This window comes from Stigmatopora nigra, chromosome 4 (assembly GCF_051989575.1).
Source record: "Stigmatopora nigra isolate UIUO_SnigA chromosome 4, RoL_Snig_1.1, whole genome shotgun sequence".
Lineage (NCBI taxonomy): Eukaryota > Metazoa > Chordata > Actinopteri > Syngnathiformes > Syngnathidae > Stigmatopora > Stigmatopora nigra.
In genome coordinates, this window is record NC_135511.1 from 11,606,282 (window position 1) to 11,623,321 (window position 17,040).

General features: G+C 40.9%; 1 protein-coding gene across 11 annotated transcripts in view; it reads left to right on the plus strand.

The window, feature by feature from the left end:
* LOC144194985 (EMI domain-containing protein 1-like) overlaps window positions 1–16,968 on the plus strand; it is a 37,386-nt gene extending 20,418 nt beyond the window's left edge. Inside the window, exons 4-18 of one of the 11 annotated variants that reach the window (XR_013326025.1) lie at window positions 7,725–7,814; window positions 7,912–7,973; window positions 8,038–8,170; window positions 8,883–8,927; window positions 8,990–9,097; window positions 11,309–11,413; window positions 12,164–12,241; window positions 12,614–12,657; window positions 12,727–12,789; window positions 12,889–12,933; window positions 13,054–13,098; window positions 13,272–13,283; window positions 14,823–14,907; window positions 15,092–15,182; window positions 15,937–15,981. Coding sequence is in view for 6 of the 11 variants with exons in the window: in XM_077714270.1 (XP_077570396.1) it covers window positions 7,725–7,814; window positions 7,912–7,973; window positions 8,038–8,170; window positions 8,883–8,927; window positions 8,990–9,097; window positions 11,309–11,413; window positions 12,164–12,241; window positions 12,614–12,657; window positions 12,727–12,789; window positions 12,889–12,933; window positions 13,054–13,098; window positions 13,272–13,283; window positions 14,823–14,907; window positions 15,937–16,070 (1,049 nt within the window). In the remaining 5 variants the exon portion in view is untranslated. Of the gene's footprint in view, window positions 1–7,724; window positions 7,815–7,911; window positions 7,974–8,037; window positions 8,171–8,882; window positions 8,928–8,989; window positions 9,098–11,308; window positions 11,414–12,163; window positions 12,242–12,613; window positions 12,658–12,726; window positions 12,790–12,888; window positions 12,934–13,053; window positions 13,099–13,271; window positions 13,284–13,382 lie in introns of all 11 variants that reach the window. The other 10 variants (XR_013326023.1, XR_013326022.1, XR_013326026.1 and 7 more) reach the window with 10 other exon arrangements.
* The last annotated feature ends 72 nt before the right edge of the window (window positions 16,969–17,040 follow it).

The following is a 17,040-nucleotide window of genomic DNA, read 5'->3' on the forward strand; positions in this document are numbered from 1 at the left end:
CTCATAAACCACAACTATTCTTAGCAACTGCTTCTCGTTGTGGTTGTCTTGCATGCTGTTTGACACTCTTAAAGCGAGCACTCTATTTTGGGCAAAGAAAAACCAATGTTGAAATCAAAGCGCCCATGCGTCTGCCAAGCTTCAATGTGCAACAATAGATATTAGGTGGCTTAAACTAGCCCATGGCAAACGATAGATGCCGACGCTTTGATCATCAGGATCTTGATTGCGCTTAATGAATGCATTACTGTCGATGCATGATCTCTTAATACCTATTTTTCTATACTCTTTGCACACGGGTTTATAAAAATGTGCAAATGGTGATTTTCTCACATTTCTGATAAGGAAGAAATGCTAAGAGGCATAGCAATTTTGAGACATCAATTATACCCATGCCTTATATGTACTGTTAGACAGCTCTGGGGCCATTAATTGGGTATTAATTACATCTTGAGGAAGGCCAGGCAATCTGGGATGCTCACATTTGATTAACACAAACGGTACTGGCACTTAAAATATGTCGACCCTCGTGTCACTTGAGCACTTCTTGAAAACATTAACTGGTATTTACATTTTAATCAGTTATTTCACGTTATAGAAATATTTTTTTAAACAAGATTTCCATTGGCATGCGCGTGATAAGGTGTTGTCTATATCTGCAAAAGTAGTCATTGAATTAGGTCATTAAATCCACTGATTTTCCCACATCTGCATTTTGACAACGATTTCAGAAAATGTCACATTTCCCACAGCAGGCCCCAATAATCCCTCACTCAAATGAAATGATCCGAAAGGGGGGAAGAAAATTCAAGAATTTGGGTGTTATTTGAGATGTTCCCGAGGTCTATGACATCCAATTGTGATGGAATTGGCAATGCTGTGTCCAAGACCAGTCATATCATGAGAAACACAAAAATATGACACATATGCTGGTCTGAGTTCATTTGGAGCCAAGCAAGAGAATCACTTTTGTGGTTTGCTATGAAAGCACAATTTATCATTTATTACATGGTCCAAATGACTGCGGTTTGGCAGTCGAGTCTTGGCTCAGAAAGGGCGCCTGCAGGCACTATCACATAGTGGATGTGCTCATCAAGCACTTTTGGGACCGATTGGCATGGATATTTCTGTAAATTTGTCAGGCAGAGACCTCAGTTCTCTATATTGTTAACATAGGGTGTTTGGACATGTGCAGCCTTTTGAAACCTATAACGTATACACGCACTAATGTTCTATAACAGGGGAAAAGCTGCATGGCTTCTTTTGCCAAAAGTAGACAGTTTTAAGTGTTCAAATAATATAATCCGGCTTTGATGGGAAGTGTCCTTCAAACACTGAGGGCGAAGATTTCCCTCAGCCACTTCCCCAATGTGTACAGCAGAGCATATGAGCCATGTTCAGCTCAGGTTTTGCGGATTCGGCTGTGCTTGGCTACAAGGTAGGACGCTTGCCAACCTCTGAGAAGTAATTTGGGTCAGAGGAAAGGGTCTGTTTTACAGGGGATCTCATGGCACATCTTCAAACAAGTATTTAAGTGGATAGGATGGTTGATTATGTAATTTATGCCCATCTAGTAGATCGCAATTAACATCCATTCAATTTGAACTGTGAGGGGTGGGAGTAAATGATTTGCCTATCAATATATGTCAATAAGAAAATTAAACACAAACGGTAAAGACATGGTAGCTATTTTGTCCTCTTGAAATTGAGTATTACCAGATCTTTTAAAGATCATGGGGTTGTTTATGATTTAAAAAAATGACATCATTGGTATGGTTCTGAAAGAAACACTATACTTAAGTCACCAAAATTACTTTTTATTTCGTTATTTCGCACTCAGATTTTATCGCCGTCTTGGCTTTGGTTTTCACATGTCGTACTTGAGACGTTTCTTGAACAGATGGTAAAATATGATCCGAAACCCCAGAAGTAAATCGTGGTTGTGGGTTGCTATATGTTGGCGTTTCATGCAATCTCTAACTACAGCTGTCAAATAAATGTGGTGCTGTTAAACACACTACATCTCCCTCTGAGACATAGTATGAAATGGGCTAAAAAATAATACAAGCTTGTTATGAAAGTCGCAGAAAGAATGATACCGTGAGACTTTAAAAGAGCAGTTGTATAAATAGTAGGCACCTCAGCAGTATGAGAAATCAGCCATTACTTGCAACATTTTGGTTAGACTGGAACTTTTTTTTTCTTCAACTTTTGGCCTGGTTATTGCCCGCCAGATTTCCAGACTGTTTGCGTTCCTTTCACCATTGAATTTCACAGCCAAATTTATGTCTGTGGTTCCATACGGCAAGACTAACGATGAACGATGAAATTATGAACCACTGTAAAAACAAGAATGGTTACAGTAAAGCACAACCAGCTACAGCAACATTAATTTATATAGTTCATTATTTTAGTCCCAGAGTGTCGTCCATCTAATATTTCAACAGCAAGGATATATTGTTTTTATACGCTTATGTTGGATGTCTTTTTATGGTCGATGTTGTTTTTCGAACTCTTGCGTGTTGGCCAGCTGTGGCGGCGTGTTGAAGACGAACGATTCAAGGCTGCGGTGTGTCGGGGGTGTTTTGTATAGAGGTCACCCACACTTACAGCCTCCTCCCTGCCACACCAAAACAGCGGCTGAATGTGTGGTTTCTTGTTTTCGCTAGTGGGGAAAAGGGTCTCGCATCATTGGACAAGACGCCAAGCATGCTTTTTTTTTTTTTTAAAGAGGGACTTGGTAGCAAAAGAAACGTTTGAGGTCGATCAAGTTTTCCAGGGAGTTCACCAAGCGTCCGCCTCTCTTGTGTGTGCTGTGTCGGCGACCCCTTGCAAGGTTTTATTGGGCATATGCTGTTTTCAACTGCCGGAAATGTTTGAGGACTGCTGAGTGGTTTGGTGAACCCAATCTTCCCCATTTAAACCTAACTTGGCATTTCTGCAGACGTGCCCACTGCTAACTTTAGCCACTTTACAGAAACCGCACTTTGATTCCCTTGATTCGCATTAAGAAATATGTTTTCTGTTCCAATGGTTGTAAAAAGTAAAGCGAGAGCCGTAAGTGCAATTTCTTTTTGAAAAAGAGAAAATCCAATTAACGTTCTTGGGTTTGATGTGAACATCACAGTCACTGGTGTGGCTATTTGGTCTTTTTGATTTCCACACATTGTCACATGGCCAAGACACAAATGCTTAGAGGCAGCTGATTGGGTAACACAAGGAGAAGTGCAAGAACTGCGGGAGACAAACACCTGGCAATTGACGAGACATAGCAAAAGCAAACAATATGAAGCAACAATGTTCAAACAATGCAAAAATCAATGAACTTAGAGTCTTAGACCATTACACTTACCAAAGCCACCACCAATCACTCACACTCCAATGAACACAAAGCACCAGTGAAGGCCTACCTGCTCAGTAATTAGTGGAGAAGGTGGTAAATGTTTGAGGTACTCAGTTTTCCCATGATTAGTGTCTTTTAGGTATTCTCGCCTTCCTGGCCGCAAGCTCTATGGGGCGTCTCCCCTGCCGAGGAAGTGGGAGAAAGGGGGAGATTTATGGAAGCTATCCAGTGCAGAGAGACACTGGCTTACTTACCCGCAGCTCCTGTCTGTGAGTGCCAGTGGGAAGTCGAGACTGTAGGCCAAACAAGCATGCCTGTCAGCAGTCATTCCGCCAGTCTGACCACCGGGCTCGGTGCTGCTCTGCAATTACACCGCACACTGGGAGAGGGGGCAGACACCGTCGGTGCCGTCAGCATTGTTAAATGCATGTTGGAAAGACAGTCAAATGATGAGGAAAGAGACAGTGAGAGGGAAGGTGAGGTAAAGGCACTTTTGTGTAGGATTAGGTGAAGAACCTCCTCTTTCCTGTAAGAGATTACAGCTTGTGTGTTCAAACACATCTGCGTGGCGAGACACCTGAGTTTTGTCCCAGGAGTCGGCCTCATTTGTTAAAAAGTGTAGAAACTCGGTGTTGACCATATGGGCGAAAGCCTTGAAACTCACAGTGGTTCCTTTAAAGTCATTTAGTCATTGTCTGTGCAATATATTTGACAAGCAAGGTTTGGGAATCATTTTCTCTTCTAGCATAATTGTGCCCCGGTGCAAGCTCAATTAACAGCGTGCTTGAAGGGGTCTCGACTTCAAAACTATCATGAATCTGTCTGATACATTACCATTGGCCTCACAAGATGAGGTAACTAACTAACTTTTTGTTATTGCATGAAGCCTATATGAATCTTGGTTTTGCTATGCATGGAAATGACCCACCTTGTGTATTAATAATAATTATGTTGTGTATTCTTTCTCAGTGAAACTATATCTATATGCGTATGTAAGTGCAAAATTTGTATTTCTATCAACTATTGTAGTTGTAAGCTATTATTTCTCTCCTTGGGCATCCTTTTTACCACATGCTGCTTTGGCTCATGTGTTATGCTGATTGATGAGGTGTGCCGGTGCGGTGACCTTGCCGACCCTCCGTGCTCTCACCTCAAGGTCCTGGAGGCTTCCTTCGCAACACCTCCTCAACACTTGTAAAGCAGAGTAAATGCAGACGTGGCTGCCTTCATGTGCACTTGTTTTCAAACACAACTTAAACATAAGGTATGACTTTAGCGGAACTTATATTTTCCTTGGGGATCAATTATGTGACATATTTGCCCCCTGAACTATAATTATAGTGAAGCCCATCCAGTGTGTGGGCTTGTCCTTTTTCCTCTAAGAGGAGGTAGAGTTGCACTTTCTGAGGAAAATAGAAGATGAAGTGTCTCGATCACCTAATTAACCAAAGGTTGTTCCATGAGAAAACAAAATAAACACCCTACTTTAGAGGCCGTTTTGCAATATGTTTATGCAATAATCGAATGACTGACATACTATTTTGTCAATGAGCATTTTCTGAAGTACCTGGAGAAAATCCACGTCTGTCCAGGGACAGCATGCAAATGCCACAGAGTGAGGACCCACCTGGGATTGAACCCTCAACCCCAGAACTCTGAGACCGACACGCTAACCAATCGTCCTGTTTTTTGTTGTTGTAAATATCTAATTATTATAGGCCATTTAATATATGGAACAATTAGTTTATATAGTAATTATCGTGGCAAGGTTACAGACAAAACAAAGTCCCTGTGTAGCGGAAACGTGTATTGCGTAGTCACCTTGTTCAGTCTGCCTCATCCCAGTTTGAGGAATTTTGCTCCCTGTTATGGGTGTGGGTTTGTGCTCGCCGCGGCAGTGCAATTCATTGCGGCCCGAGGCTGCGCAGACAGAGACAAACGCCCACAGCGCCCACTAATGATGCCGCAGCGCTGAGCTCAGCTAATTGACCAGACAGAGATGGATCAGGAACTTTACACTCTGCTGTGTCTGCGAGCTGCGGCGTGTCCACGTGCGTGTGTGCGGAGACGGCTGCCGAGCATGACGCGTTGGAGTAACTCGAAACGATAAAGCGCATCTATTTTAGGTTGTCTGCATATTCAGCGGTTTGCTAGAAAAATACAGCCGACAAAACCTCGAGGAACACATCGATCATATTTTACTGCTTGAGAATATCATTGAAATTACCAACATCCTCCACCGTGCCTCGGTGGAATTTCGTACATCGCCAGAACAGAGTGATAATGTTATGACTATGGCAGTGTTCAATGAACAATGAACCAGGAATGTAAAGAAGCCAAAGTAATCCGAATAAAGTTCGATCTGAAACAATTGCAAGTCTTGCCTTGGAAGCCTATTAGTGACATTCTTGTTTAATGACTTGCTACTCTTTGTGATGACCTTCACCCCCAACTATATGCATGGCAAATTATTTGACATAATTTGCTGAAAGCGTAAAATACGCCTAACTTAAAGAACATCACAATGGTGTGCTGCTTGAATTGGATAACCAAAATCCGTCTCTAGTTTACAGTGGAAGAAGAAATGATTTAAAGGGTGTTTACTTTCAAATGACCATGTGCAGTAGTGGAGCCAATGGTAGGCGGCCTCTGTCCCACTGAACTTTCCGCAGGGGGATTTCTCTAATGAATGGCCTTAACTGGCTCACCCGTTAGGCTCTGGCGCACCCTGAGGGCAATAGGCCAAATATATTCACACGTTTATTTGACATCCACCCCCTGTTGGGGCAATTAGCCCACTAGGAAGAAAGAGTGAGTATACAATGATTGTCAGAGAAGAGCCATCTTAACAATGATGACGTTACGGGTGTTGGATCTCGTGTGAAGCTTTTCTGTCTTTCATTTCACTGCACAGGAGTTGACTCAGAGATTTATTTCACCTTTGAAGATAACAGGACCGAGACTATTCGCGTAAGAAGGAATGTGTAGGAAACGCTTGTCTTTGTGCCAACTCCGGTTTATGGCTTGCACAATAAACCATTTGTGGTTGTGGAATTGAGAAGAGGGGCTTGCAAATTTCCTGTGTTTGGTCATTAAATCCATGGGGAGACGGCAGAATGACAAACTAACATACGTGTTTGTTTTTCTTTGAATGCAACATCATTGTCCTCTAAACAGGGAAGAGGTTGCTGCATTTTAGACAAATATTATGCTGTTGGAATGTGTTTTATGATCCCATGAGCACAAATTGAAGCAATAAAATCATAAATCGGATATGAAAGTGGGCATTGTTGACCAACAAACCACGTGTTCTAATTTCCATAGAGCTGAGATTTTGTGATGGTCTTTTTTTGCCTTAAATTCACAAGGTTTCCCTTTCATTTCATCTCCTGGCTTTGGATTCGTTCGATATACAACAGATTGTTCAATGAACAAAACTTTTGCTACTTCTTGCTGCAGGTGTTTTTACACATATTTTAGTGTAGATGGCTGTTGGTGACAGAATGCAAGGAAGTACTACTTCCTGGTTTCTGCTGAGCCCAACTATACATGTTTGTAGCACCTGGGTTGAGATGGTCCACACCAGAGCAAACAAAAGAGTTCTGCAGCACCACAAAGGCTATTGAAAACATCTAGAACCCACAGACAGAAACTCCCACACTTTATAAAAGAAGGCAGAATACAATCTAAGTTCATTCTCTCTGCACAAGCCAACTATTGTTTAGGCTCGCTCTCTCCCATGCCATCCCGATATTCTGATGAATATCTTTTTTTATACAAGGAACAATACAAAAAGGATACACGGCACACACAGTTCTCCTGTTCAAGAGTGGAGGGAGCAAATGTTAATGGCTGTGTAGTTAAGTCTGTTCAAAATAAAATTCAAAATGTACTACGACCACCCAGCTAGCTTCCTAAACATCTCATCGGCCCAGAAGCATTAATAGGGCATCCTTTACAGGCTAAATGACCACCTGCAGGCAGCAATAAAAATAAACATCCCTAAGATATACGTTGCACATTTCACTGGTATCCGTTCATGAATAATGGAGTAATAGTTTTTTAAACTTCTGTCTTGGCAGTCTAAAAAAAAAGTCATTAAATTAAAAGTGATACAACCATTGGAAGAATCTGTTTTGTAAACATGTTTATAATGCCACAACGTGGAAGCTGGCATTAATAATTTCCAAAGAAAAAGCTCAATGTACGGAGAATGTTTATTTTTGGTGCTGAACTGTGGTTTTATGTGATACAGTCATGTCATTTTGATCTCACTCTGATTTCTTGTACAATGTCAACCATATTTTTGGAATACATTACATTATAACCTCAAGTGTACCCGACAAGACGTAATTTCATCCTGTTTCTTCATCTCTTACAGATGCCGGGAAACAGCAGGTGGCTCAGGAGGCAATAAGAAAACCATCCACAATGCGTCGCCCACCTCCGCGAGCGGGCGAGCCCCATTCGCGTAAGCGTGACCATGTGTTCTGATTTGCCTGATTGAAAAAAGACTGGCATTTGCCTCCTGGGGATGTAAAGGAGTATCGTTTTGTCCTGTTTTCTAGACTGCCTCAATTGCAGTCGAATCACTGCAATGAATGACAGGCTGAATTCGCTGGAGGCTAAGGTTAGTCTTTGTACATTCGTGCAACATCACATTTAGATTTGAGTAAAATGTCTTTCGTCACCAGGTCCAAGGATTCACTGCTTTGCCGTCCATGTCTCAACGGCAACCTCTGTCCCGAGGCAAAGGTACACCTGAGGCCGCTTTATTGTTGGGGCCCGCTCCTGCTAAAGGGGTTCCGGGTGAACAGGGACCTGCTGGTAGGTATAAATTACTACAGTCTACAGACAGCTAGAATGTTTAATGATTATACCTGAAATACATAAGTGGGAGTCCACACTTGAAATAATTTTTCACCATTACCAACCACTCTTGCCCCTTCAACCTGCTCACATATGCACTTATATATATCCTATTTCCTACTGTCCACATACACTCATTTCCTGGAGTCTGAGTAAGGGAGTCATTTGAGGTGGTCGTTTATAGAGCTCAAGGCAAGCACTTCACTTTTTCTTTCCTGAACTTGAGCCCAGTTTTGGCTGCTGCAAATAATAACGAAACGCACAGGCCCAGCTGCATTGAATGTTAACTCAGCTTGGTTTAAACAAACTATTGCTGCATTTAAACATTAACAATAAAAAAAAAATGGCTGAATAAGTTAACTAGCTATCTCCGAGTCAGCTCGGACTCTGTGTGCTACTCGTGTATGTATATGATGATATAATGCAAATGACCTCAGTTAATTGTAAAAATCTCATGCAATTACTTGTGATTTTCTAATACCTAGTTGTCCAACCTTTAACCAAAAAAAAAACTTTAACACAACAAAACAGATCCAATGATTTTGGATTCTAGAAATAATTTCAGTTACTCCAACAATCAGCCTTTAAATGTGTGTGTTTTTATTTTATTTGTGTTTTTTAAGCTTTTTGGCTTAATTAGCAACAGTGCAATAAAGTCCTTCCATTACAGGTCCTCAAGGTGAAAGAGGCATTGATGGTCTTCCAGGCAGAGATGGTAAATTATTCTCACAATTGATGTTAACAGTTAAAAGTGATGATTATCTTGACCTCCATTAGGGAAATCAGGATCTCGAGGCATACCAGGTCCCAGTGGGCCTCGGGGTGAGCCGGGCACAAGGGGCCCACCTGGAAGCCCTGGTTTCCAGGGAACCTCGGGACCTTCAGGTAAGTCCTCCCATCACAGAACTTTCACACTACTGGTTGAAGATTTTGACATGAAAGAAACATTTAAAATTTTCGAATGGAAAGATGGGGGCTTTTCTTGAATCTCAACTTTTAAGGAATTTGATTGACTAAACATTGAAGGAAAGAAGACTCCGGACTGTTAGTATTTCACTTGAAAAACTTATCCAAAAAGGAGCTCCAGCTGTATTCAGAAGAGCCTTCTAGATATCTTGCTGAATTTGGGCCATTTGCTTCATTTCAATTAAATGTTATGAAGGTTTTTTTCACGGGGCATTAAAAGTCTCGACTACTTCTTAACTCTACTTTTGTAGCGACACGTGCCGCTGAAGCTCATGGTCGTCAATCAGAGTATAAACAGAGGAATAAACCTGCTCCGTATATTCAGCGCTCGAATAAATTTAACTGTAGGAAAAAGTAAATCCACCGGCAGCTGTGACTTGAATGATAATAAAGAAAATAGTGGTGCATGTGTGTCATAACATCTGCTCTCGACGCACGCTGTTATTTCTCCGCTCTGGATCGCAAAGGCCTCTAAAATTTGCGTGACCTGTGTTCTCAACCTGCTGCTGGGAAACGACTAGATGTTGACCATTTTTAACAAACCTAATCTCCAAGGAACATACGGATTCAACCTTAAACGAATATGAGCTATATATACACACAAATTTCAGGTCGTTATGCTTTCCATGTGGCTGTGATGTTATTGTTTTTGTTCCTACATTACTTCATAGTGGCCCCAAAGCAGTGCTACATAATGTATCCAAAGTTATGAATGATCTCCTCATTATAATTATTTCCATAAAAATGATAAAGATGGACTGGACAGTGTCCAGCATAGTGCAAAGCTAAATTAGACATTACATACTTCATGAGTCATGGCAAAATGGAAATAAATCTAATTTCAAGTCAAAAGCCAAGCTAAATTGTTTGAATATGTTTTGACATTGTTTGATTCAGGTAGGCTTGTCTATACTCAGCCACGTTTCCAATTAAGGGTGTTTTTAAAAAAAAAATTTGGCGATATATCGCGATATTTCATTACACGGTTCTTGAATCGAATTAAAATCAGTCTGAATTGATCAATACACATTTTTTTTCTTGGTAATAAACAATATACATGGCTACACTGCCCTGACTAGAGTTGGTTTCCACTAAAGCAAGTCTACACGAAACATTTTGAAAGCCAATTTGTTCAAACATATATTTTAGTGCTGAATAGGGTTTCAAATTTCCCGAATACGGGATGAATAAAGTTATCGAATCCAAAAATAAATTGGTATAAATATACAATTAAGTCCATTGTATCCACAGATATAAGGCAACACAACCCTACTCACATTCATCCTAACTGCTTAAGCTGCCACTTTAAGTGAAAATGACCAATGTGTTTGTCTAACCAAGGTCATAATAACAACACCTCGTAAAGAAATCATTCTCCGATTGCACTCGTCAGTTTAGTACACTGAGCTATTACAGTAAAGAGAAGTGGCCACATTACCTATAAGTCTAAACAATGATGTCAAATGTTGTTACTATAGCGCTGCCTTGTTTGCACCATTGAAAAGGTCCATTGAGGGAACTCAATTTCCTCTGACTGGGCCATGCAAGCTTCTCAATGAATTTGTGCCAGTAACACATATAATTTTGTTTATGCACATTGAATTGCCTCATGTTGAATTGTGCTATATAAATAAATTTTTCTTTAGAAACATTCCACCTCTTAATTACAGACTAACAACATCAGTCATATACAGGCCAAAAAGGCATTGGCACAATTATGCACCATATGCCTTCCTTCTCTTGCATTCCCAAAAAAATGCCCATCAATGAGTTCGAATGCAGTACATGCAACAATTTTGCCAATCTGTTTAAAATGTGATTGGTTTGGAGTCAAAATTCTTCCAATTCTGAAATAACCCTTTTGTACTGCCTTTGTTAGCAAATTAAAGGACGATGCAAATTGGGAAGGGCATCTTGTAAATCCAAAAATAGCACGATGGTTGACTGTATTAAATACATGTATGGCAAAGAGAAATCTATTGTGACAATGTTGTGTACAACAGTGCCATCTTTTGGATTATAATGGAGCACAGTCATGCTGTAATACAGAATTTTATCTAATGTTCTTTTAGCACTGTAGCCATCTTTTTTTTTAACTTTTTGTTTTTCCTGTACTTTTTGCCTTATCAGGTCCCCGGGGTCCACCAGGACTACCAGGAGAAAGAGGTCTACCAGGTCCTCCCGGGCCCCCAGGACCACCTGCTGCGGCTAGTGCCCGCATCCCTGCACCAGATAGTAAGAAATGATCCTAAAGACACACATACAACCGGAGAGAATTCCATTTGCGACGCTGCTTGACTTCCAAGAAAATTATGTAATAGGGCTTTTTAGGGTTGCTTTATTTATCCTTTATACATGAGAACTCCAAAACGTTGAGGGCTGGATGATAAACAAACAGAAGAGAAATATAGTCAGAGTTTTAGGATCTTTGACGTACATGCTTGGTCCAGTTTTGGTTTTGCGCCAAGTACACAATCAAAGGCGAGGAGATTGAAGGCTGGGAGACAGCGTGAGACTGACACCGACTTAACACGCTGTGATGAGAACTTGTCAGCTTCTAATGTCATTCAACTGCTTCCAGATGTAGACGCCTCACTTTTCTCAAGGTCAAAGCATCCGCACCTTTTTATTTGTTGATTCATTGGTTTTAAACAGAAAAGTATTTAAAGCACGGATTTATCAGCGTGAGTTTCCCGTGGAGGTATTAGGATTGGCATGATGAGACTGGAAGCCATTTCTTTCACATCAAAGCAGCAGCAGGGAATGTTGAGAGGAAAGAAAGGCCGTCTGTGCTGACCCTACTTGGGAAAACACTGTTTTATTTGGCTTCTATGTGTATCAATGAGGGGGGTTAAATGTCCACTGGTGCTTAGAACTTGCAACCAGAATGTTAAGAATGAAGACACTCTCCTCACTTAAAGGTGGAGTTATGAAAGACAGGGATAATGATAGTAACCATTAACATCAATTTCATTTCATTTCCAGATCAACGAAAGGATAATTTCTTCACCAACACCTTCCATGATTCTAGACCAGGACCTCGGGGTCCACCTGGACCAATTGGTTAGTGTCTCATGTTGCGCCAAAGGAATACCGCTGTACAAATTGTATGCTTTGACATGCACGATCTATACGCACACCAAGTTTTGGGATTATTTGAGAACAGCACAATTAAATTTTTATCATATAACATAAATGAATTTGATTTCTAAATTGCGACTTCAACCCTAAGCATCCATGTTTTGAATTACATCTACCAAAATCTTATTGTAAGTGTCAGTTTCAATGACTATAAAATGGTCTGTGGGGTAAAATGGACACTTGGCGGCCTCCTTTCAACCTGATTACTGATGTCTGTGTGCTTTCATTTTAATTTAAGATAGTCCGATTTGCTAAACACTAATAAGATGTCTTCCAACTTGTGTGTGTTTGCAGGTCCAAAAGGACCAGCAGGACCTCCTGGCCCACAGGGGTTGAATGTAAGCAAATTAAAAAAAAACCTGTCTCTGGATTAAGTTTGTTGTCATTCAAAATGTCTATTTTGACAGGGTAAACCTGGGATTCCTGGAGCACTGGGTCTTATGGGGCCAAAGGGGGAGCGTGGGGAGAGAGTGAGTGACAATGATTCTTTTTAATTTTTTTATCAGCAGCTTTTCTGTTTGTTCATGCGTCAAGCCTAAACAAAATCATGTGATACACTTTTGGTTCAGGGTCCTTCAGGTTATCCAGGAGACAGGGGCTTCATGGGTGCGCCGGTAAGACAACCCCGAGCTCTGGATTTAGGATCATATGGCTCTTGATCATTAATTCATTCAAATGTTATAAAGCTATTAAATTGTACTTAGGTCACACTTGGTTGTGTATTTTCATTTCAGGGATTACCGGGTCCCAAAGGAGAGCCCGGAGAGAAAGGTTTACCGGTGAGGAACTAGTTCATTTGGTGGTAATCTACAATCACATTTGCAGGATTTTGTCTGGCAAAGTTTGTTTTTCTTCTTTTTTTTATGCTATAGTTGAATTATTCCTGTGTCAAGTATATTTCCTGTGTGTGTCTAACCCTTCCTTTTCTTTGACCTCTTTTTCATTTGACAAGAGCAATCTAAATGTAAGATATTTTTTTTAGGATATACGTTGAGTCTACATGTTTTCTTGTCTTCTCATGTCTTCTCACCCACCATGTTTTTTTTTGTATATGTGATTTCAGCTGGTGAACCGTATGCGTTTGTGTGTGGAAAACTTCAGTTCTTTTTTATGCGTTTTTATGTTTTTGGTCCTCGGGGTGCGCTCCGGACTGCAGCCCCCCGTCATGACACTGTCCTCTTGAACCCTGAAGCTGTCTGACTCCCTCTGCAAGCTATGGCTACCTTACACAGTCACTTTGGCACATTGTGACTTTGGCATATATGTCAAATAGGCAACCAAGAATGAGAAGTGAAAGCTTAAATGTATTCACTTTTGGGACTTCTCCTCTTAACATGAAGTCACATTTTGTTCAACAAGTAAATGCACTTGATGTATATGCCAAATCACTCAATTTATGTGTCTGTAGTCGTGGATTCTGTTGGGTTCAGAGGTGTTGTGGAGTGGATACAGCTACCCTTCTCTCTAATCCCTTCTTGCTAAAGACTGTTTCTGCATGTGTCTATTAACAAGTCCAAAACAAGGCTGATCTATTGAAACAAGGCAAACCTACCCCAGATTGCAACAAATTTTATATTAGTGCGTTGGCAAAACATTTTGACATTTCTCTTTTTTTTTCCCTCTACAAACACAAAACATTGCCTTTTCTGTTTTACAGCTCAGAAAAGTTCAAGTCTAACCCCCGAGTTTTCTCCTCCCCATTTGCATGCCTTCATTTTGTGATGGTGAATTGTGGCCTTTCAAGTTTTAAAATATTGTAACTCATTAATCCGTGGCTTAACTTTTAAGTGTCTAAAAGGGTTTAGATGTGTACACTCACCGGAAACTCTTTTACGGGCTTTTGCATAAAAGGTCAAAGTTTCAAAGTCAGTTCCTGTTGATTTGGGGGTCACCGTTTGTTGATTTTGGGTGGTGGTCTCTCAATTATCAAATTGATACTCCACGTACATTTTACCGAAAGAAACCTATCATTTATGTATACAAAGCCTTTTCTCACAAATAACAACACGCATGTTGTACTCCAACTTTAAAGCTAATTTAGGCACAAGAAGGGTAAACATGAACAGAGCCCCTAATCTGGCGCTGCGCCATTGGACATAACTGCAAATAAAAGCTTAGTTACGATCACATCTATGTACCTAAAGGGGTTTCCGGTGAGTGCAGATATTTTTAGGGAATACAGAAAGAATACGGAATGCATATGTGGCATGTTGAACTTAAACTCCTGGAAGAGTTTGGTCCAGGTGTGTGGAACCCGTGCATGGCGTCATTGTCCAGTCCAGCATGGCCGCGACTGGCGTCAGACCGTGTAGCAGCATGGCCAGAGAATGAGGGAGATAGATAGTGAGACCCGTAGGAAGCAGACAATGCTGGTCATATGTGTGGACAGTTTAACCTTCTAACTGCTGAATTGTATTGCGAAACAGAGCAAATGACCTGCATCTTGGCGAGCAGACCCCTGGCTTTGCGCTCCTAACCATGACGGCTGTATCTATCTTCACAGGGGGACGGAATACATCAGATCAGAGAGGCGCTCAAGATCTTAGCTGAGAGGGTTTTGATCCTCGAGACTATGATCGGTATTCATGGTGAGTAGGAGGCCTGAGGCAGGTTCAGTTTAAGGCAGGGGTCAAGGTAGGGGGCTCAAACTCCCACTGCACCTCACCAACTGGGACGGGGAGTGGGAACAGTCACGAGCAGCCCCCAGGAATCAGGCTGTTTTTTTCCACACACCCCCCTCACACGGCACCCCCTGTCACTGCTCTCTGATAGGACTTTAGCTTGCAGATGTTCCGCGACTTGCAGGCCGAGCTTGAGCTTCTGGCTCGTAGGGTGACGCTGCTGGAAGCCATCATCTGGCCAGGTAACGATGAGACATCCTCTCCCGCAGCTCTGCCGGCCCTCGATTAGAAACACGCGCAAACGATCCGATCGAGAAAGTTTAGGGAGTGTCGGAAACATCAAGTGCCAGATTGTGAAATCCTCCTTAACTGCGGAATGATGTCATTATTTTCCTAAATCAGTAGATGTTTTGTAGAAATCAAATTTTTGCTTCCCCATTTTTCTTTTTGGAGACTTTTACAATCAAGAAATGATTCGTTTGGTGCGTACATTCTTTGTATTGATTTCAATTCTTGAAAAATTGTGTACTAGTGTGTGTATATTTAATGTGATAGTCTGGAGAGTTGTGCTGCAACTACAACAAACTAAATACTTGATAATTGCAGTAATAGGTGTACTTTTGTACAGTTAGTGTTTTTTTGTAACTTAAATTGCTTTTGTTGAGGAGATGTAAATAGATGAGATGCTTCTTTCCGGACAACTATAACGTTTCTCAATGCATATCTTGTTTTATAATAGATTCCATTGCCGAGTAGGAAGGAAATACAGTTAGTTCAGTGTATGTAGATGTGTTGTTGCAGCCCTACTCGCCAGATGCATTTAATGGCAGTATCTAGAAGAAAGGGCGTTTTATAGGCCTTTTGAATTAAGGAACGTGGTCCCAATTTAGTCATTTGAGTTAAAAAAAAAATTAAAACAATCAAGACAACAGCGTGCACATGGCCAAACAGTGCTGGGCAGGGAGGCCTGTTCCAACTGCTGTCTTTCTTCAACAGAACCTGATCTAGGCTCTGGGGATGGACCATTTGGCACAGTCTCCCCTAGTTTCTACAGAGATAAGCGAGCAGGTGCGCTTCCATATCGACTTGCTTCTCCTCTGTCTTCCGACACCAAGGTTCGAGGGAAGTAGCCAACTCACCCATCTGGGGACTGCAGGCTTTGGTTGGCTTACCTTCCTATAGTCGCATCGGCACTCAACACTTGATCGATAGCCTTTTTTGTGGGGGCTTTCCTGTGAGATTTAGGTCGTGGGACACCTCAGGGAAACACCAATCATACTCCAGGCATGTCCTCCTGCACTTGAGACAACTAGTTTGTCGCCCCCCTATCACCACGTAAACACTTCAGGCTGCAGCTCACTGGGTCTCACACGTTTGATAAAAGGAAACTCGGAATCACCGGTGGTGCTCCTTGGGCAATAAGGGTCATTTCTTGTGAAGTTGTAACTTGAGAGACAGGACTTTCTTTTGTTATTCTTTCTCAATGTAACACAAATGAGATACCTTGAGATACCTTGAGATACCGTTATTTAACTATATTGAGCATGCACAATTTTCAAGACTCGACAGTAAAACCTCTATTAGTACTATTCATTTTATTACTATATCGCTTATATTGTTCAAATCAGTGTTATGTAGTGCACAGAAAGCACAGCCGTCAAAACTTTAGCCAAGATGTGTTTTTATGTGTGTATAAAGTGTTTTAAAAGTTAAATGCAACCTGAAAAAAAGTTAAAGTATACTACAACATATTCACATTTGTTTTAGATTTCAACATTGAGGAAATGGCAAAACTGGAACCACTGTTACAGTATGTTTGTGTGTTGACCTAATAGACAACTTTTCCTTTTTTTTAATCATCGTAAATCAAACTTATTGTGAACGTATTTAAAATTGTCATGGGTAGTTTGTTTTTTATGCTGGTATATAAACATTTGCTATTTTGATTTTTTTTATTTTTGCAAATGTGTCAGTGTTAATGTAATCCTGTCTCCTGATGATCGCTGTAATAAAACAATGTTCACTGTTTTTTTTTAAATTTATTTTGACCATACAATGTTACATACTGTCAAGTTCTTGTATTATTTTCATTTTTTTGCC